We start from the raw sequence: 21,807 nt of genomic DNA, 5'->3' as shown, positions 1-21,807 counted from the left end.
GGGGGCCTGAAGGGGGGCTGTCCAGCATCCACCCAAGCGGGCCCCGGACCCACCCCTGGTGGTGCATGCCCACTCACCTGTGCGACAGAGTGGGTTTCATGGAGCTCATGGAGTTGAGGGGAGGCTGCATGGGGAGTTTCCCAGGGGGGTCGCTCTGGCGGCTCTTCTGATGTCGGAGCAGCAGCAGGCGGCCGAGCTCCTCGCACCAGGAGGACAGCAGGGCTGCAAGGAAGGACAGGATGGTCAGCAGGCTCCTCGGCCACCTCACTCTGTGCCCGGCCCACCTCACCCACCCAGACTGGGTGCTCCTGACGGTGGCTTCGCCTCCACCTTGGTGTGACACCAGGAGAGTCACTAAGCCTCCTCAGGAGGCCTCAGTGTTCTCACCTGTATAGTGGGGCTAACACACCTAGAGGAAGGAGGACTGAAAAGCTGCTGTTACTGTAGGAGTGGATCAGAGGAGGGCTGATCGCAACGGCAAAGAGGAGAGAGTCAAGACGACAGAGCAGACAGCAGAGGCGGTGCCAAAAGGAGACCCGAGAAGGGGAGAGGGGCCAAGCACAGACCTGTGCCCTGGGCCCAGATCAGGAACTGCTGGCCACCCCCGGACGTCTCAGTGAAGCACACCGCCCTCGGACTCTGGACAATGGGCTCAACATGGCTTCCTCCCCGTGGGTGGGACCCCAAATCACAAGGTTTAAACAAAATCCGGATCCTTCCTGGAACCTGTTGACGTTCCCAGGAGTGCCTGCAGGGACACTCCTTCCCCAAAAGTGCCCTGCTCGCTGAGCACGTGTGCATCCACCTTCCGGTCAGAACTGCGACTGGTCCCTGCACTGCTGGGCACAGATGCTTGAAAGGACAAAGGATTTCCAGGGCAGAGAGTGGCCCAGGGGTGGGGCAGGGGCTGGGCTAGAGTCTGCCAGTGACACCAAAGGCAGGAGCACAGGAGAACCCTCCACATCTAGGCTTAAGGAGGCCTCGGAAACCAGGAGAAAAGCAACCGGAATGAACTGGGTGCTGGGGGACTTTCTTTCATTCTGAACTGTGCTGGTGTGGCCACCAGAGGCCAAAAGCACCCTCAAGGTCAGTGTTTCTGGCCAGTCCTTCCAAAGCGCATAAAGGAGTTGAGGTTTGGGGAAGAAGTCAGGAATCAGGAAGGCTGGGTTGTCACCACCTCGCTGTGTGACCCTAAGGAGCTCACAGACCCTCTCTTGGCCTTAGTTTGCTGGCAGGGAAAGAGGAGTAATGACCCCTGCCCTGCCTTTCCTCCAGGGCCGTGGTCAGGGGCAGGAGGGGAAACTGCGGAGACCGTGGAAGCAAAAAGGGTTGATCACAGCCCAGCCAATGCCTCACTCCAGCCACGAGTAATCAGCCAGACTGATCTGATAGTTCTGGAAGGCGCTGACCTGGTCAGGCAACCAGGAGCCTTTTGAACCAGGACTGCTCAGCCACTTGGCTGGATGCAGAGCCCACTTGCTTGTTTCCAGGGTCTCCCATCTGGACGCCGTACAACATGCTTCTGTGTCCTTTTTTCGAATCCACGCCATGTGATGCAGGATATGAGCTCTCATTCCCATCTACAGATGAGCGGACTGCTTCACTGCTCAGGCAGGTAAGTCACTCGTTCACAGTAACCACAGTCAGAGAGAGGCAGACACACAGATGGTGCCCCGGCTGCACATCCTGGCAGTGAAGCCCAAGGCTGAACCAGAATGTGGGGGAGGAGATGAAACTCTTCAAAAGGCTAAAACCAAGAGGCCATGGTCTCTAGCCCCTCTGATTCAATGAGAAACGCTCCGGGCCTCATCTGAATCACACCCCTTACCTCGTTCAGCAGGCACTGGGGGAAGACGCACAGACACACAAGGCCCCGGGGTGGCAGCACAGGGCTGTCACTTCAAACCGCTCAGATCCTGGATAGGCTGCCCCACCAGCCCAAGGCCCCGAGAGGCAGGTTTGGGGACCCTCTGAGACCCTGCCAGGCTCTGCCTGTGCCCATGGCCCAGGCAATCTCTGTCAGGAGTGCAGAGTGAGTGGGGCCCAGTATCTTTAGGAGCAGCAGGTTCTTTCCTGCCCCTCACTTGGTGGGCAGGGGCTAGGAGGCAGATTTTAGGACCAGCAGGAGAACCCCGTCCATCGAGTCCTGCTGAGAGCTGGCTGGGAGGGAGGTCCCCATGCTGGGGACCAAAGGACGAAAGAAGGGCAGTGGTTTTTGTGAGAATGGGGTGGGGTGGTGAAGGGTCCCGCCGGGGTCACCAGGTGTGCAAAACTGCTCAACCAAAGAGGAAAGCGAGGCTGAGATACAGCCTGTGCCCTTCCCAACAGGGCACCTGTTTCTCCCTCCAGGAGGGGGTGCCAGTGGGCGACTGCGTCTTAAAAGCTGTGTCCTGCCCCTCTCTGTGGGCCTCACCATACCACCACCTGCACAGGGAGGAGGGTGCCAGAGAGGAGAGGCACCACCTCCCCCGGCGTGTGTCTATCCAGAAACCGTGGCAAAATGCCCCTGAAGCGGGTGCCCAGCACACATCTGCCTCAGCTGGAGGGAGAAGCAGCCTATTCAGCGAGGCTGGAACAAACAGAAATGGATTTCCAGATTGCTCCATTCTTCTCCCAGGCCCCTAGTTACCGCTTCTTGTGCGGGGGGGCACCGGGCATCTGGAAACTCATTTGCACGCCAAGCACGAGGCCCGGCGGATCACAGCGATGAAGGGATCGCTCGGCTGCCAGCACAAAGGATGGCCGCAGATGGTGCCGCCTGCTGCCCGCCCTGCCCACGGCCACCCCTCCCAGCCCGTGCTCCTCCTGGGGGCCAACACGCCATGGGAGGGGATGGGGCACAGCGGGGGCATTCAGAGCTTTCCTCCTGTGTCACAAGCCACCCGCCTACTTGGTCAAGGACGGCCCTTGTCTTCCTATTGCTAGTGGAGTGGTTTTCTGTAGAGAGAATAAAGGGAGGCTGGTGGTGTAGAGGGGCCTGGCTGGGGAGGGTCTGGGATGCTGTGAGCAGATGTGCTGTGGGTATGAGGCAGCCATGACACAACCCAGATGCCAGGACAGCCACATTCCTACAACCAAGAGGGAAAGGACAGGGAGCGAGGGAGATACCACCTATCACCCCCTTGGCCCGAGTGGCCAGCTGGCACAGAGGCCATGTGGGCAGACGCATGGCGGACGGACGCAGGGCAGGCTCTCATCACGGTGCAAACCAACACAAGCTGTTCCAAGGCAAACATTGGTTAATGATACCACATGGGGATTTGCAGCCAAAAAATCAGAGACCCAGGAGAACTGACAGACAGAGGCAGGTAGAGGATTATGCAAGGACAGAAAGACAGCCTGGCGGGGTAGGTGTCTGGGTGTGCATCTGCTCTGTCTGTACACGGCTGAGCCAAGCATGCCTCTCTGATGAGGCGGCACCAGTGTCTACACCACCCCAGGAGAGGGGAGGAGAGGGGACTGAGGGACAGTGGCGAGCAGGCTGTGGAACATGGGGGACTAAGTGCCCTGGCTCTGGAGTTCCACGGACTGAGCTTGAATTGTGCCCTGACACTCTTTAGCTGGGAGATTTCACACAGGCTGCTTCACTACTTGGAGCTCAGTCTCCCCATCTGTGAAATGGGCTTAACAGGAGCTTGCCTGCCTCAGAGAGTGGACATGAGCTGTAAATTGGTGCTGTCAGTCAACCGCATGGGCATCCAAGCAGAAGCCAAAAGGGAGGGAGGGTGGGCGGAGGCCCAAAGGACCCTATAACTCACAGCAGCCCCAGAAAAGTAACCCCTCCATCGTACACCCACCTCTGCATTCACAAAGCACCTGAAGAGCTGGTGAGGCACGGACTCCACAACCCATCCCAGCTCAGTCTCTATGACTCATGTGACACCTTGAGCAAGTCACTTAAATTCCTGTGCCTCAGTTTCCTCACCTCTAAACTGCGGTGGTGGTAATTCTACTCCCCACGTCACAGAGCAGCTGTAAGGATGTGCTGCTTTACCACCACTTAGCACAGGAACAGCATCAGGCACGGAGTAGGCGCTCTACGCATGTCTGCTACTGATACAATGACGATTGGTATTTTTGACCTTGGTTGGTAGATAAGTGACCAACAGGATGGGCTTTGGTGTCTCTGCCCACTTCTGACCACACAGCAGCAGCCCTGAGGGGTCAGTGGAAGGGAGAGGGGGTTCCAGCCAGGGAGGAGACACGAGAGTTTGGCCTCTCACGCTCCCACTACCTGCACTTGTCTTTGCAGTTTATCCAGGAAGCCGCAAGGGACACTAGGGTTCCATGGACTTTAGCAACTAAGTCATCTGCCAGCAGCACGTGTCTTACAGTCGATGCCATACCATGGTGTGACTGGTGGTATGTTTTTCTTTCCTAGTCGTACATAAAATAGTGGTGTGTGTGACAAAGGGGGGGCAACTCCTATTAACGGGATCCAGTAGACATATCTAGGGGCCCCTGCACCAGAGGGTGTTATGGTAAGGCGGCACGGACTTCTCTGGAAGAGAAATGGAAATGAGCACGGGGGTCTGAGAAACAGGAGGGGCACAGGACGCAGGTCTCAGGGAGGGCACCAGGGGAGAGCCACGTGCCTGACATTTGCTCCCCAAGATCTCCCTGGCTTCTGCCCCTACAGCTGGCAGCCACCACAGTGTCCTTTAGGGACAAGTAAAAGGAAACCAGATGTAGAAATGAAGGAAGGTCTGAAGTAGAGCCCTGGGGCATCTTAGTCCTGGCTTGTCCCAGATGTGCCCTCCCTGAAAACAGTGACAGGCCCTGCATTTGCCTCTACCTGCAGCTCCTGGCAGAAGGGATACTCAGGCTGGGCTCATCAGATGAACTAGTATGGGGCTGCTAGTTTTACTTGAGAGAGGCAGCAGAGGGAAGAGGCTGCACGGCTGCCTCTGGAAATTGCCGCCTGGGCTCCAGGGAGGGAGGGTGGAGCTGCATCCTCCAAACCAGCAGAGTAATCGGCAGACAATGAGCCACTTGTGGGTGGAGGGGTGGCAGAGGCTGGAGTCTGGGAGTCGGAGCATCAAAGGGGCAGACAAGCTCGCCTGGGCATATGTAAAAAACTGCCCCTTGCCAGGCAGGACTTGGGCTTAAGAAGGAGCCAGAAACCAGAGGCGGCCATGTGGCCACAAAAAAAAAAAAAAAAAAAAAAAAGCAGCATTTGTTTCCTACGGAGGTGAGCATACAGATATTCAGACAGTGAGAGGCCTGGATACTCACTCCCGGTAAGGTCTGGGAATTGGGAAGGGATGGGAGCACAGGGGTGCAGGGAGGATGAAAGGCAGTCTGGGGAAGAGGGTACAGAGACCTGGGAGTAAGGGCCAGGCAGGAGAATTACCAAATGTGCTGCAGCCCGGGGAAGCTACACGCAAAATGAAACAAAGGCGTACTAAGTATCAAAGGGCATCTTAGCAGCTAAAAGGCTGCTGGAGAACAGAGAACTCTGAGTGTGGGAGTGTGTGTGGGTGAGAGAGTGTGTGTGTGAAGAGGGAGGGAGGGAGGAAGGGACCCTGAGACCCAGGGATGGGGCAGGACTCAGGGGTGCTCAGGAGGTATGCCTGCCAGGCGGCAGGCCCTCAAACCATGCTTCTGGGGGAGATAGCGGAAAGGAAGTCAGAGTGAGGCAGAAAGAGCCCCTGGGAACGTGCAAACGGGGTTCACTGGTCAATGAAATATACTGATGACACATTTTCAAATGCTTTCATACCATCAGCTTACTCTATCCACACAAGACCCTCTGAAGTGGCAGCAGAAGCTTGGTGGTCCCCTTCCCCAGCAGGGAAGCCTGGTACGGGCCTTGCCTGGTGAGTCAAGGTAGAAGAACCAGTCCTCCACGCTGGGCTCCTCCCCCTTTCCCCTCCTTTCCTCCCTGGCACATCTGAGTTCCTGTTCCCATATCCACGCGAATCCCCAGGACCACCTCAAGCCACCTCCAGAAGATGGGCACTGCCCCCCGCCCCACCCATGGGTCACTGCAGCCTGATTATCTTTGCAGTCAGTCCCCTCTGCTTCTTGCCTGCTCCTATCACCTTCTGCAGCTTTGTCCTTTCTCTCCTGAATTATGACAAGCACGTCCTATCATTTATCTCGTCTCCAATCCCGCCTCCTGCCAACCCGCCCTCTATAAGACGGCCAGAGGAATTTTTCCACAAATGTATTCTGTTCACCTCTTTCCAATCTGTGTCCCCAGAGGCTGCACAGGGCCTGGGAGACGGTAGATGCTCAAAGAATGCTGAAATGAGTGAGAGATGGGCCACCCCGGGGCAAGTTGGGGGTTCTACAGAGAGAGCATGAACCCCGAGGGCCACGATGGGATTCGAGGGGTTCACTTCTGCAACCCTGGCACCCAGCACAGGCTATGCAGCCAACACACAACTAACAGATGGAATTGCAGCTACATAACCCAATGTGCAGAAGACAGGAGAGATGGACAGACACTGGGCACGCTGCATCTGAGACCCAGTCGATCAGGGTAATACCCTGGGCACCCTGTGGCTTTTAAACCTGCCAGCAGCTCCCCACTCCTCAGGGGTGGGGACCCGGCCCCAAGACCATCAGCCCTGAATGGAATCCTATCACCATGTGTCCAGGTTGGGGCTGTCATCAAATAAAATCTACAACCAAGTCAAGTGACACCTGTTTTGTGACATGCACACCCATCAGTGGGCCACTCACTCCAAACTGGGGAATGAAAGGTAAGCAGTTTACAGAAACAACATCCATTCATATAACTTGGAAGGCCAGCTGCAGCCCTGGCTTTTCTCAACTCATGGGTTGGCACTGGTGTTCCTATTGATGCATCAATCACACCGATGACCCCAGAGCACCTCACCCAGGGCTCCCTAGAGACGCTGCTGTTGCTCCTCCTCCTGCCTCCCGGGCCCAGGCCACATCCTCCTATCCTCTGACCTTCCTCTTTCATCTCCTAAAACACGGGGTCCTGCCTGGGACCACTGCCCAAGGACGCTTGTGGCGGGAGGCGGGGAGGTCAGAAACAGTGAAGACTCCTGCCTGTGCCTGCAGACCAGGGTTCTACTCTACAGATCTTGCAGAGAAAAGGAGGAATGGTGAGGGCCTAAAAGGGGAGGGGGAAGGGGGTTGCTGAGATGACACAGGCCTGGGCTGGTCTCTCCATCTCATATGTAAAGTGGGGAGTCAGTAAGAGGAACCTCTCCTCACAGGCCTGGCGTGAAGAGCCCTAAGATGAAGGAAGGGCCTGAGCTTTAAACCACATGTGAGAGATGGCAAGTCTTGTGCCAGAGTCTCAACTGGAAACTCAGAAGCTGTGAAATGTTGACTACCTTCTGCTTCTAGAAGGCAGAGTGGCCAAGAGCACAGACTCCAGCCAGGCTGCCTGGGTTCAAGTCCCAGCTCAGCCACTTAGCAGCTGTGTGACCTTGGGTAAGTTAGTTAACCTCTCTGTGCTCTGGTCTTCCCTTTGGTAAAATGGGGATAATAAATATTACCTACCTCCTAAGCCGTCATGAGGATTAAACAAGCTAATACACGTAAAATGCTAGTATGATGCCGAGCATACAGGAAGGACTATAAGAAGAAACTGTTGTTTCTGTTATTAGGAGGTTTCTCTGTCTTCCCGTCTACATACTGTTGCTCAAATAAAATACAATTTCTTTCACCCATGTCCAAGAGGATCACAAAAAACGCTTATACGCCTTGGGCCCAGGCTTACACCACCTGCTTCACACCGGATGCTCTCTGGGTGGGCAGTGTTGCTTCCAAGCACCCAGTGGTGCCCATACCCAATGTTTTCTTCTGCCAGACACTCTGGATTGGGCAGACCCGGGACCCCACGAAACTGAGCCCCAGTAGCTGCTCACTCTGACTCAGCTCTGAGGCCACGCAGTGCAGGCAGCCAGTCTGGGCAGACTCTTGCCTCTGGAGTGCCTGGGTGGCGGGAAGACCTTCGGCCCCTCCTCAGTCCCCATGCACCCGTGTGTCCAGCAGGAGGCGGGACAGGAGTCAAGGTCAGCATTCCTGCTGTGATCCATGACCCCTGAGAACAGAGCTGTCCACGGAACTGTTATCTGCCCATACTCCTCTGTGCCCACCAGCGCTGGGTGCCCCAGAAACAGAGAAAGGGACCCCTCCCTGCCGGTTCTCTTGGACCATCTCCTCCAAGGAAATGGCACAGGATGCACGTGACCACAAAGGGTCAGGGCCAGGGGCAGCGACTCAGAGCCCTTGGGCCAGGGGCAGTGGCTGTTCGGCCTCAGGAAATCAGGCATCTGTTCTACGTGGCCACTGACCCAGCGGGCAGCCTGGGGCTATGTATGTATCTGCGAAATGGGGTGACAGCACCCCACTATGGATGGGAGGACCTAATGGGATCATGGGGGGCACACGGACAGGCTTTTCGTTTTCCCAACCATCTGGTGCCCTCTGCCTCACTGCAGCCTCACAACCGCCAGCGAGGAGCTGGCCAAGGATGAGGCTGTCCCTGTGTTTACGAAGCAGAAATGGAGGCCCAAGAGGAGGTGATTCAACCACAGTCACATCGCAGGACAGCAGCCCCACTGCTGGTCTGGGATGGTTTCCCTTTCATCCCCAGTCAGGATGTCACCTATCTGAGAGCAGACGCATCCCCGGGAGATGGTTGCGCGCCTCCTACCCACCTCCTACTCCCATGAATCGGCACCACCCCAGTGCATTGTCCCTGGCCTGCTACCAACTTCCTGTGTGACCTCAGGTAACTTCCTCCCCTCTCTGGACCCTATGTAAAAGAGGGGTGAGGGCTTCCCCGGTGGCGCTGGGAGTGGTTGGGAGTCCGCCTGCGGATGCAGGGGACGCGGGTTCGTGCCCCGGTCTGGGAAGATCCCACGTGCCGCGGAGCGGCTGGGCCCGTGAGCCATGGCCGCTGGGCCTGCGCGTTCAGAGCCTGTGCTCTGTAACGGGAGAGGCCACAACAGTGAGAGGCCCGCGTACCGCAAAAAAAAAAAAAAAGAGGGGTGAGCGCTTGTGTTTTCTCAAGTCTGTTGCCCCATGACTCGGCCCTGGCCTCACAGCGAGCTCATGTCTCTCGAGGCTGAAGCCAGCCTCAACCCCTTCTCAATCCTGCAGGTGCCGTGGGTGGGATGAGCTGCTCATCCTAGACCCTCCCCCTCCCCACCAGGGTGGGCTATAGACAGAACGGATTCCAGAGGTCTCACCTTGCCCAAGTACCCCATTTACTAAGGCTTTGAGCCCAGAGCAGCAAGTGGATCTGCTGAGGTCCAAGAGCCAGTATGTGCAAGATGCAGGTGTGACAGGGCCCAGTAGGTGGGCAGATGGGTAGGAAGGACTCTGCAGCCTCAGCAGCTTGGGCAGCTGAGGGGTTAGAACTTCCCCCTGGTTATGGGAAATGTCATTCCCTGGGGGGTTGGAGGCTGGACTTTGGTGGCCCTGACAGCTGACCCCTGGAACATAAAACCAAAGATGTTTTCCTTGGGGGAAAATCTTGCTCTCCTGCAAAACAGCTGTATCATTGCTCCAGCACCAGCAGAAGCAGAAGCAGCAGCACGCTGTCCTGAGTTTAAGCTCCCTCTGGCATTTCTAGATCGTTCCCACACTTTGCTGCCTGCTCTGACACCTCCCATCACCGTGGATAAGAAAGTCAAAACAAGGAAGGATCGACTGCTGGCCCTTTGGCCGAGTGACCCTGTCCCCCTCCATCTCTGCCTGCCCCGCTCATCCACACACAAGCTCCACGGGCAGGGTGACCACCAGATGAGTGGTGCCTGGTCCCAGGATTCACAGGGAGGCCCACAGCCTGTCCCGCCCAGCCCTACCTGCTTCTCTGTGCTGGGCAGATCCTGCCACCTGCGGTCCTATGGTCTAGGCCGGCAGGAGAGGACCTCTGGGCTGCTCCCTCCCTCTGGCATGCTCCACCAGTGTTCCCACACCTCTCCCCCACGGCTGGTGGGGTTGGCGGGAGCTGGGCATCTCTCCAAGCTTGTGAACTCACCCTAGGAAGTGAACTCTGGGGGATCTCAGAGCTGCTGCTGGCTGGGCTGATCCCCAAACCAGTCTGGCCGTCCCTCAATCCTGCAGAGCAGGATGCTCGACCCAAGAGATGTCAGACGGGTTGAGCCTGTCCGTGGACTTTAGGAAAATCCCAGCCTGGAAAATTCCTTGTCCACCTCACACCACCCTCTGGGCCTTCCTGGCTAACTCGGATTCAACTGAAAAGTCACCCGAAACAAGCTCAAGGGGGTGTTTTCATCAGAAAAAGAATGCCCCTTTCTTCTTGGGGGTGCCCCTCAGACCTGCCAGCCTGAGGGATGGGCCTGGATAGGGGCACTGGCCAAAGCATTGCTGTCTGAAGAGACCAGCTGGCAGGGAGCTGCCACTGTGTACTGCACCCCCGTGGGGGGCCAGCTCACACACCCCTTGCCCCCTGGACTCTCATAAGCCACCTGGTGGTGGGTGGGGAAGTCACAACACCCACCTTAGAGATAAGGGGCGAGCACAGAGAAGCTAGGTAACCTGGCTCAGGACACACCTGAGTTTGTGGCAGGCCAGGACCAAGGCAGGATCTTCCCATCTTACTTGGGACATTTGCTGGTGGTGGGTTGAGCGTGGGGCTCTAGACCATCTCAGTTGGAAATTATGCAGCATTAATAGCAAAGCAAGCATGCTGGGGAGGGGAGGGGCCCCAAGCCACGCCCACAACAGATAGAGGCCAGGAGGCCTCCGTGCACTTGCACCCCATATACCGGAAGAACACAGGTTCCAACAGGACAGACATCTTTGGCTACCCAAGGATGGACGAGAATATCCATGGGGGCACTGCGTGCCTAGAGCCAATAGTCTCCTCACCTCCATCTTGCTCCGAGGCAGCATCTGAGCAGGACAGAGGAGACCCAGAGGCCCAGGCTGGCGAGGATGGTCTCCCCAGGCCACTGGCCCTGGCGTGACACTCCCAGTGCGTCTGCAAGACAAGACGGGAGCCACACCGCCTGCCTGCCTGCCTGCCTGCCTGCAGAGCTCACGCCCCGCGTTCCAGCAGGCCACCTGGGCAGCCTGTTCTCTTCTCCATGGCCAGTTTCTCCCGGGGGGTTAAATACTACTACTGCCTGTTGCTCCCTCTCAGGGAGCCCGAGGGGTAAGGAGGGATTACGGGAATCAATTTCTTCCCTGGGTACTTCAATTTTCTGAGGCTTCCCAGCTGGGTACTCACAGTTTGGCTGTGTCCTCCCGTTCCCAGTGTAAGAAGGAGTGGTCGGTGTGAGGCCAGGCCCTTTCCAGGGTCAAGCAGACCCCCGAGACCAAACACACAGCCATACACCTTTGTGGAGGGCCAGAGGGCTGTGAGTCTGAGAGCTGAGAGGCCTTGCTGAGCACTCCCTCCATCTGCTCCAGCCCCCATGTTCAATCTCAGGACCTTGGCTCTTCCCATGGGAGCCAGGAGCCAGTGACAAACCCCAGGACCCTCAAATGGCAGTTTCCTTGCACCCAGCCTGGGCTCATAAAGCCAGGGTCAGAGCCTTAGCTGACTGATCCCAGGGCAGCTTTCTTTCTATAAAGGAACCACCTGGAAAACTTACCAGCCCTTAAGAGTGGCTAAGGGGATGTGTGCTGTGGTGACGGGGGCAGGAGAGAGATTTGGGGCAAGCAGCACTTTGCTGGTGATCCTTGACTATTGCAAATTGGGTTCAGGGCACTCACTGTTCTTGGAGAAAGAGCAGATTCAGGAGAAACCTGCTGACCAGACCCCCAGCTCTCTTGCCTCTAACCATTTGGACCCCAATCCTCCCACTCCTTCCTGGCCTCCCCTGGCTGAGTGACCTGGTAACCTCCAAGAATCTCAGGTTCCCGGCACAAGAAATGCAGTCAGTGATTCCTGCCCCTGACTCTGGGCTTGTGAGGGTGAGGCCTGAGCACTGGGCAGGTGGCTTAGAGGCGGAGGCAAAGCTCCGCTCCACCTACAGTCACTCTGGAAATCAGCTCAGGGGCACATGACCTGGCCCCACGGGCAGCATTTGGTGGCAGATTCAGATGCTGCTTCCTGACCCCGCATTGTGGGAGATGACAACCTTCCGGTGGGTTCCCTATCCAGAACTGTGTTGCAGGGTTTTCTCTCTTATCCGCTTATCTAGCAAGAGCAGCCGAGGGCTTCCCTGGTGGCGCAGTGGTTGAGAGTCCGCCTGCCGATGCAGGGGACGTGGGTTCGTGCCCTGGTCCGGGAAGATCCCACATGCCGCGGAGCGGCTGGGCCCGTGAACCATGGCTGCTGAGCCTGTGCTCCGCAACTGGAGAGGCCACAACAGTGAGAGGCCCGCGTACTGCAAAAAAAAAAAAAAAAAAAGAGCAGCCGAGAGCTGCGCATTTCAGGTGTCTATGTCTTGGCTTCCTAATTGGTCACTCCACTCCTTTTCTGAGAACCCCTGAGTATGGATGTTTGACAGAGCCCTGGAAACCACCCGTGTCTGGCTGGCACGACCCCTCCAGGTGCCCCGCAGGGGTTGGCAATGGATGACCCAGCTGCCCAAAGCACCAAACTGGCCTCCATCTGTCCCACTGGGCTCTCCTCCTAAACTGCAGGGGTCCCTGATGTATTTTGGAGACTATCTGCAATGCTTTTAGCAGGCTGTCTACTCGTTTTAGTTACGTATAGGTAGACACCATTCGAAGAAAACCTGACACAGAGACTGAATTTATAGAACACTTAGAGGGGAGGGGGCAGGAATCGAGAGAGTTTTCTCTTTGCAGAAGCTCCTTTATGTGATGAAATGATTCTCTGTGAGGTTTCTTTAAATATCCAGCTGCCTTGTTGCAATGGAAATAAGAATTGTTTATAAGAATTCCATGTACATCTACTGCTTCCTGGCTGCACCTGTTACTCAGAGTGTAACACAGCTGGGTGATGTCTGGGTGACTGTGGCCTGGACAGCGAGGCCCCGGGGCAGGCCAGAAGTACTTGGGTTTCTAGGCCAGGGGTTCTCGATCTTGTCTGTGCATCAGAAGCAACTGGAAGGCTTGTTCAAATCCAGAGCGCTGGATCTCACTCCCGGTGGAGTTTTTGATTCAGTGGGTCTGGGGTGGAGCTTAAGAATTTGCACTTCTAACCAGTTCCCAGGTGATGCTGCTGCTGCTGGGCCGGGGAACCCCACTTTGAGAACCACTGCTCTAGACTGAGGGGTGAGCTCAGTTGCCATTGTCTGCATGAACAGAGTGGGAGGGCACATTTCCTCCCTCTGCCCTTCATGCAAGCTCTCCGGCCAGGAGGGCCGTGGGCCTGGCAGATGGCCTCTGACCCCGCTGCTGACTTCCCCTGATCTTTGTGTTCAAGGCTCTGGAGGTTTGACTCTCTTCCCGCCGTTGGTCCACAAGAAGGAACACTGGGCAGGGAGTCAGACGCGGGCGAGCCTGGGTTTAATCTGCTGTGTGAACTGTGTGGTCCTGGGCAACACCCTGGTAGGTGTGTGCACCTCAGTTTCTTCACCCACACGGTAACCTATCTCATCCAGCTGTTCTAAAGGTGTAACGGGGGCAACCTTGACAGTGGCTCCTGCAGACCAAGAGCTTGGTTCAGGCCACGTGCTGTTCTGGGCACTTTGCATACACCGTCTCATTCAGGCTGACACTCTAAGAAGTAACTACTATTGCCCCTGCATAACCGTCTCCGCTCTACCACTCCCTAGTGCGTTAGCTGTGTGGCTCTGAACCCTCTCTGCTTTGGGGTCTGCCTCACAGTGGCCCTACGGACTGAGCTGGCTCCTGCAGGGCTCAGCACCACTGCGGCTCTCAGGAAGCAGCCCCAGGGCAGCTCCAAGTAGGCAGGCGGGGGCAGACAGCAGCCTGGGCCATCTGCAGTTCAGGCCGGCTCTGGCTCCATGTTTCTCTCCCAGAGCAGCTGGGGGAGGGAGCCGTCATTTGTTTAGGCCTCTGCAGTGTTTAATCACCACTCAGCTCTCCCTCCCTCCCTCCCTCCCCCAGCGCCTGCTCTCTCCCTGCAGGAAACAGCTCTCTGCCTTCTGCCTCTGAGGGAAGCCATGAAAAAATTAACACAGCGCCCAGAGAGGAGGAGACACTGGGGCAGGGAGGGTGTCAGAGCCAGATGACCAGCTGGTGAAGACCAGCTGGTCCCAGCCGAGCAGACACCAGTTGGGCAGGCTGGATCCTGAGGGGGCTGTGAAGGGCCAGCAGGCCACAGGGTCTTGGATGGCCATCAGCCTGGGGGTCCAGAGCAAATCCATCTGCCTCTGAGGCAGCTGGAATGCAAAGCCTGGGCCTTCCTGGGGTCCCAAGCCGTTGGAGAACTTGAGGACAGGGATAGATTCTCTGCCTCTGCCCTGCAGAGGGCCAGGTCATCCAAGGACATGCCCTCGGGAAGGTCAACTCCAGGCCGGGCAGAAACTCAACACACTCTTTTTCTCTGTTCATTTTCCTGACAATCCTGTGATGTCAGTATCACTACCCCCATTTTCCAGGAGGAAACGGGTGCTCAGAGAGGTTAAGGAACCCGCCCAACGACAACCAGCCAAAACAATCAACAGAGTGGGATCTACTGATTTTTAATTAATAAAATGGCTTTTTATTTACCTAAGTAATACACAAATAGTCTCCTTAGAAAGCTAACATTTCAGACAGAGGCCAGAAGAGGGATCAGGACCCACATTTGCTGGCCTCCAAAGCCATAGTTTTGCTATTACATCTGATGGTTCTGCCTCACTGTTACATTTCCCCACCCTGCCTGCTTTACTTTTCAGTGGTAATTTTTGAAGAAGTAATGTGTGTATGTGATTAAAAATATACAAAAGTAGAAAAAAAGGTATGTCCTGAAAAAGGCAGTCTCCCCTCCCCAGTCTCGTATCTTAGTTCCTCCAACCAGGGGAGTCATGCTAGTGGCTTTGGTTTTCCTTCCAGAGTTATTTCACCATTTACATGTATCAGAGTCTTTGCAACATCTGTCTGGAAGTTTCTTGCCCTGGATATCCACGTGGTTCAGCCCTCAATGGCTTACTCAGTGAGGGCTTCCCTGACCTTTCCACTTTGTAGATGGCAGTACCATCCCCGCCACCTGACTCCCTCTATTACCCTCCTCTGCTCAACCCATCTCTATGGCACTTACTACCTTCTACTTTTTATCTCATTTCTCATCTGATGCCCCACTGTGTGGTCCTGGGCAAAGAGCAAAAGCTCTTTCCAGTGCAGGGGTTTCCGTGTACTGCAATCACTGCCACATCCCCGGTGCCTAGAACAATATCTGACACACAAGTGACACTCAACATTACCAGAAGCCCTGGGCATGGCTTGTATGGGCAGACCCCACCCTGACACAAAGGGTGGCATGTTATACATGCTGGGCTCAGCCTCCTTTTTAACAGCACAAGTTTAAGCTCAAACTGATTGTCATTCCTAGGAGACAGAACTGTGCCTTTTCTACCTCGTTTCTCCGGAGGACCCAGACTGGTCTGGGGCACACAGCAGAAGCTCAGAGCTCACAATGAGCAGACCAGAAACTTGATCCCTACCTCACACCGCAGACCAAAAAAAAAAAAAAAAAGCAAAATAATACATTGTCTGGAAGATGATATAGGTGAATACCTCCATGACCTTGGGATTGGGGAATATTCTCAAAGAGGACACAACAACCACTAACCATAAGGGGAAAGTTGAGAATTTTCCAACATAAAAGGGAAAAACTTCTGGTATACCCCTTGAAGAGAGTGAAAAGGCTAGCTAGCACAGGGGAGGGAGGGGAGAGTCTGTACGAGACAGAAGGCACATAGTGCATGGTGAGGCCCAAGTTCAGGGGCTCTGGGGAGTCAGGCTCCCCTAGACTGTCTGCAGCCACCCAGGAAGGCTTCTCAGAAGAGGCGGAAGGTGACTCCATCTCACTCCTCCCCCAGCTCCGGCCTCTTCCTCCTCCTCCATGAAAAACCAGAGATTTAAGACAGACACAAGAGCCCCCCTTCCTTGCCCCACTCAGAGATAACCAGCCAAGAAAAAACAAATGAGAGCTCCCAGGAGCCAGGCAGGGCCTTGAGAAGCTGGGTTTGACAGGGCAACAGCATTTAGCAAAGCTCACATCATCTATCACTGAGGCCCGGTCATTTAGATACTAGGCATTTGATTAAACTAATATGGGTGCTGGGGCGAGGCATGGCTGGGCGCTTCCTACCCTCGCCTACAAATGAGACTGTCACACACAATCCGATTACCTTGACTGCCACATTTATCTCGGGAGAGGGGCCATCCATCACTCCTCAGCAGTTGACTCTGCGCATCCTCCTGCAGGAGGGGAATGAAGTGTGCCCCCAGGTTTCAGCAGGCAGTGTCTGTTCGGTCATTCATTCCAATGCCCTCTTGGCAAACACCGCCCCAAATGCTTGCCCTGGGGTAGGTCTTAGGCTGGGCACTGGGATGCAGAGCAAACACAGTCCTTGCCCTTGAGAGTCCCACGGAGGGTGTGTGGGGAGGTATGAGATCTGGCAACAAAGGAGAGCTCAGTGTGTCCTACAGCTGAGGGGCCCAGGCTTGCACCCCAGCTCCCACTCCTCCAGCTGGGACCCTGAGTATGACGTGTCACTGATCTAGTCCTCAACTTCACACCCGTGAGAGGGGATGATAACACAGGGCAGCCTGTCCAACAGCACTCCTGCAGTGATGGAAATGTTCTATCTTTGCGCTGCCCAAAACAGGGGCCACGGGCCACGCATGGCTATTGAGCACTTGAAACGTGGCTGCTGTACTAAGGAGCTGAGTTTTACGTCGTATTTAACGTTACTTCATTAAATCTAAGTGTGACCGCCCACACGGGGCTCTGGCTCCCATGTAGGACATCGCAGATACAGTGGTGGCTGTCTTTTCAGGGTTGTGGTGAAGGATCAAACCAGGCAGGCTTAAACTGCCCAGCGCAAAGCTCTGCACATGACGAATGCTCACTGAAGGGTGGGCCCCCTCCTTCTCAGAGGGAGGGCTGGATTTTAAGACCAAGGATAACAGCAGCCGTTATCTGATAACATGCTCACCTCTACTGTCCAGTCGTCCAGCAGGGTGGGCAGAGTCCCGTTTTAAAGAAAAAGAAGCAGAACTCAGAGGTAAGGACGGCACAAAGCATGACGCGGCAGACACAGAACTTGAGTCCAGGTCTTTGTGGCTTTGAACTCCCCTTCTTTCCACTGGACACCTGGCTACCCAGGAGACGTGCAACAGGAGCAAAGGCTCAGGGACGGGGCATGTGAGGGCAGGTCGGCTGGGCAGGCGGAGACCACCACGGTGTGTGGATGCCATGTGGACCAGCTTCTTCTCTGGACTGGTTTCCGCTCAATGTCAGCGCGGAAGAGGTGGGTGCCAGGCACACAGGGGCAACTCAGAGTCGCCCCAGCCCCTGCCCAACTCACCCCAGTCCCTCAGGCCAAGCCCAGGGCAGCACTGAGGTCCCTCCGAGCGCAGGACAGAGCTGGGGCAGCCGACAGAACTTTGGGTTCTAAATATACCAACTCTAGATGGGGCCTCGTCCCGAGACTTTGGCAGGGAGCAACCAGACAGGGAGCCTCGGTGATACCTGGACCAGTGAGAGAGCCCGGGGAACCCCGGCTGCCTTCTGCTTTACAGGATGCCAGGTAGCACAGGCTGGAAGGCTAGCAGACATGCCTCAAACTAGCTTCCATACCAGGAACCTGAGCTCTGAGTGAGTCGAGTTCTCTCAATGGGGGCCTGACCATCCCTTGCAGGGCTGTAGTGGGGATGAGAGGCATTAATGAATGTGTGAGCAGAACTTGGCACCCGCAAGTGTCACTCACTGGGACCTGTTCAAATCACTGGTATTGTCCGAGCTCTCAGAGCAGGTCAGAGACCAGGTGAGACCCACCCCACCACAACCAGCCTGCATCATGTAGGTCTGAGAATGCTGGAGAGATGGCGCCTAGAAACAAGCACTCCAGTAAGGGCCTGAGACCTCACCCCTCACTGGTGGGCTGTGTGACCTGGCTCCAGCTGCATCACGCCTCCATCAAAAACGAGAATAAAATCACCAGCACGCGCTAATCCTTCTGCGAGGATCAGATGGAACATGCAGAAGCACTTCTAACCTGGATTTGCACAAATCTGATAGAATCTAAGTGTACCAGTGGGCAGGCTTTCCCGGTAACTTCAGAGCAGCCTGACCCTGGAGAGAAATCACCTCCCAAGCAAAGACAAGCCCCCTGCAGAAACGGCTGGCGCTCAGGAGTCCAGTCTCCAGACATTCAAGAGACGGCCTGCTGGCAGAGGACTTCTCATAAAACCAGAGGCTGGAAAGGGGAGGGCCCAGGTCAGCAGAGGCCTGCTTTGTGAGCCCCTCCTGGAACTTGCTGCAGGGGTGGCTGGCAGACTCCCAGGAATGGGCTGCCCTGGCTCATGAGGCCAGGCACAGGGGCTTCCAGTTGGCCTGGGCGGCTGCGGAGGATGCGGGGGACACGCTGCAGCTGTAGGAGGGAGTAGGTCGCCCTGGACAGAAAGCAGGAGGCTCCTGGCAGGAGACCACCACTAGGCTGGGAGATGGGGAGGCAAGGCCGCAGGGTGGGAGCCAGGCCAGGAGAAGAGCCTAGAGGGATGAAGTGACCTGGAAGAGGCAGAGATGAGATGGCGCTGGGGAGAGGGGAAATCAGGGGAGCTGAGGAGGCCTCCCCGGAATATCCCGTCCCCCCAGACTCACCCGTCTCCACTCTCCCAGTCAAAGGTATACTTAGCCACTCGCACATTAGTATAAATGAGTTTATAACAAACGGTGCCAAGATGGGCAAGGAGCAATAACTGAAGCTAAAAGAATGAGGTAGGGGGGCTTCCCTGGTGGCGCAGAGGTTGAGAGTCCACCTGCCGATGCAGGGGACGCGGGTTCGTGCCCCGGTCCGGGGAAGATCCCACATGCCGCAGAGCGGCTGGGCCCGTTAGCCAGGGCGGCTGAGCCTGCGCGTCCGGAGCCTGTGCTCCGCAACGGGAGAGGCCACAACAGTGAGAGGCCCGCGTACCGCAAAAGAAAAAAAAGAATGAGGTGGGGGAAGGTGGTGGGCAGCTCGCCCTCGCAGGTCACCTCCACAAAGGCAAGGAAGACAGCAGTGGGGACCCTCTGCTGCCAGGACCACCAGCATTCCCCCTCCCCCTCCCCAAAATGCCAACACTCTTTTGTTGCCACTTAAACCAATTTGGGGGTAATTCTGCAGGCAATTGTCTTCCTATTTACAATGCGGCTCAGTGATTGCATGGAGGCTGATGGTTCAGGCTGTAATTGTATGGTAATCACTTCTGTTTATGATCGATGTGGAAATCACTATTGTTTTGCAGCAGGCTTGTTAAATCAAAAAAGTGCAGGGGTGGGGAGGGAGGGTTTATTTCTGTGAGTTGGAGCCCCGGGAAAATGAAATTAAGCAGAGCAACCCAACGTTGGGGGAGGTGGCTCTGATGGCAAAGGCACCCTCACCAGCTCGGATCTGAGAGAGACAGGCAGGGACGCAGAGACAGTGAGAGAGAGATGCAAGGTGCAGGCGGAGAGACACAAAGGAGTAGAGACACAGGGAGGCGGGCAGGGATATGCCTAGGGAATGGCCAGGCTCAAAGCAGAGACGGTCAGATGTTCAGATACACACAGAGGGGCCAGACAGACCCTACAGCTCATACTTGGAAAGATGCCAAGAGAGAGGAGGACCCCCTTAGACACACACACATTTTACCAGACCTGCTCTCACCTATCCCTAGGCAGGTGGGGACAACCCAGGTGCCAGGTAGCAGGCCAGGCACTACCTGCCCCATCTGGGATCCGCCTGTGTGCTCCTCCCCCTGCCCCAAGGCCGCCTACCTGCCGCCTGAAAACAGGGTGGCAGATGGCACCGGGGGGGCTCAGGTGGCACAAGCAGGGCAGTGTTGCGAGCCGTGTGCTGTGGAGAACGGGGGTGGGGGCGGGCGGGGGGAGCCGCCCACCTGACGGGCAGAAACCGGAACCTCCCGGAGGCTGCAGGGAACAGGCCTGAGCCGGGCGAGGGTCAGCGCCTCCCAGGGCAGCCACGGGCACTCCATGGCACCCCAGGGCCGAGCCAGCCCAGGCTGGAGGCCAAGGCCTCACAGGGAGCGAGCAGGCACCAGCTGTGTGTGCAGCTCCAGCTAACCCCTAGGCTGCAGGCATATGTTTATTTTCTACTACACGCTCTTCCTCCCCAGCAAAAGAGATCAGGCAACATATTGAAAATCACGACTACAGCCAAAAATACTAAGTGTTCGGTTTCTAAAGCCTCCAGGCTCGATGCCCCTTTTCTCTACCTGTCTGAACCGCCCTCTGTATTTCACGGTTCAGCCGCCCCTCTCCAGGGAGGCCTTTCCTGGGCCCCCCCAGCTGGACCCTCTTCTCCTGGGCCCCATGGTACTGAGTGTCACACTGACTGTGAGGCAGGACCGTGGTGGCCCCCAGACCGGGCTCTCTAATCAGCTAGGTCAATCAACAGTGAACGGGTGACAGGCAGGCTGGGCCCTATCACAGGTGACCTCCCAGTGTGACTAGAGCAAGAACAGCACTCGGCAGCCTTCCCACCAGCATCCGTGTGGGCCTGAAGGCCACCCAGACCCGATGAAATGGCTTCCCTCAAACCCAGGGTGCCTCGACTCTGCTGTTGCTCCCTGCATGCTGTCCTCAAAGGCAGCCTGGCCCTCCTTGAATGGAGGAGAGGACCGTCCCCCATCCCTTGAAGGACCTCCTGGGCCTGGGTTCAGGCCCAGCCCTCAAACAGGCTACCCCCAGCCGGGCTGGGCCCTGAACTGGGGCGCCCTGGCTGCCTAATTAGGGGCTCAGCAGGGCATGCCAGGCAGCCTCTGGAAAACCTTAGAAGTGGAACAATCACCCCTAATTGGGCTTCCAGGATTCAGCTTAAGAAAACAGACTGCTTCTCCCCTGGGGACTTTGCTTCTGAAGTATATACAAACAAGTGATAGTTGTTCAACATTAAAAACGAAGTTGGCTAAAATGAGAATTTAAGCTACAATGAAGTTGTCTAAATGGAGAGGGACCTCGGAGGGCCAGGAGTTTGTGTGTGCACGTGTGCAGGCCTGCACGTCCACACAGGGCATGCTAGGTGATCAGCAGGTGGATCGCCTTTTAGGGTCACAGTATCATCTCAGGAGCCCCTAACCAAGCCCCGGATCCTATGGTTTGGACCCCACACTGCCTCAGGCACTGCCAGGGAAATGGAGAGGAGGGTCTCTGGCGGGCACCAAAGACTCACACTCTGAAGGTGGAAGGCCAGGGCTGGAGCCTCAAGGCCACCCTGACAACCCACCCGCCCTCAGCCCCCCTGTCTGCCCAATGTTGGCAGCGACTGTATCCCCCCCACCCCCCGGGAAGAGATGGTACCACACAGGTGGAAGCACTTTTCTGGACCCCGAAGCGCTCTAGAAACATCAGATAAGTTTTACTCCCTGCTCCCACTTGTGACCTCAGAGCCAACATCTGACCTCTATTTACTTAGTACCCTGAAGTCAGGACCCTGGGTGGGGAGTGTAAGGTAAGGCCACCTGGCCGGGGTGTTCTCCCTCCCCACATAACCCCCCAAAGAGGCAGAGTGCTCCAGGTGAGTTCACAGAGCTGGTGACAGGAAGCTGAAGCTCAGGGGGAAGGCGCCAGGCCAACCGAGGGAGGTGCTCCCTGCCCAGGCGCTGTGCCCGGGAGATGGGACTGTGAGGGTTCAGAGACCCAGCCTGGACTTCAGACCCCACGCCAAGGAAGACAGGAATCAACCACCCCATTTTTCAGATGGGGAAAGTGGGGGCCCTGAGAGGCGAGTGACTTCCCGGCAGTCTCCCGACTCTACAGTGCTTTGATACACT

General features: G+C 56.3%; 1 protein-coding gene across 1 annotated transcript in view; it reads right to left on the bottom strand.

Annotated features, from left to right (window-relative positions):
• The window catches only part of ZMIZ1 (zinc finger MIZ-type containing 1), a gene marked incomplete at its 3' end in the record, with an annotated part of 103,763 nt that overhangs the window by 31,168 nt on the left and 50,788 nt on the right, over positions 1–21,807 (bottom strand). Inside the window, exon 4 of the mRNA XM_079710791.1 lies at positions 78–222. Coding sequence (XP_079566917.1) covers positions 78–222 — 145 coding nt within the window. The remainder of the gene's footprint in view (positions 1–77; positions 223–21,807) is intronic.

Source organism: Hyperoodon ampullatus (assembly GCF_949752795.1).
Source record: "Hyperoodon ampullatus genome assembly, chromosome: 1".
Lineage (NCBI taxonomy): Eukaryota > Metazoa > Chordata > Mammalia > Artiodactyla > Ziphiidae > Hyperoodon > Hyperoodon ampullatus.
This window is presented reverse-complemented; position numbering and strand designations above follow the sequence as displayed.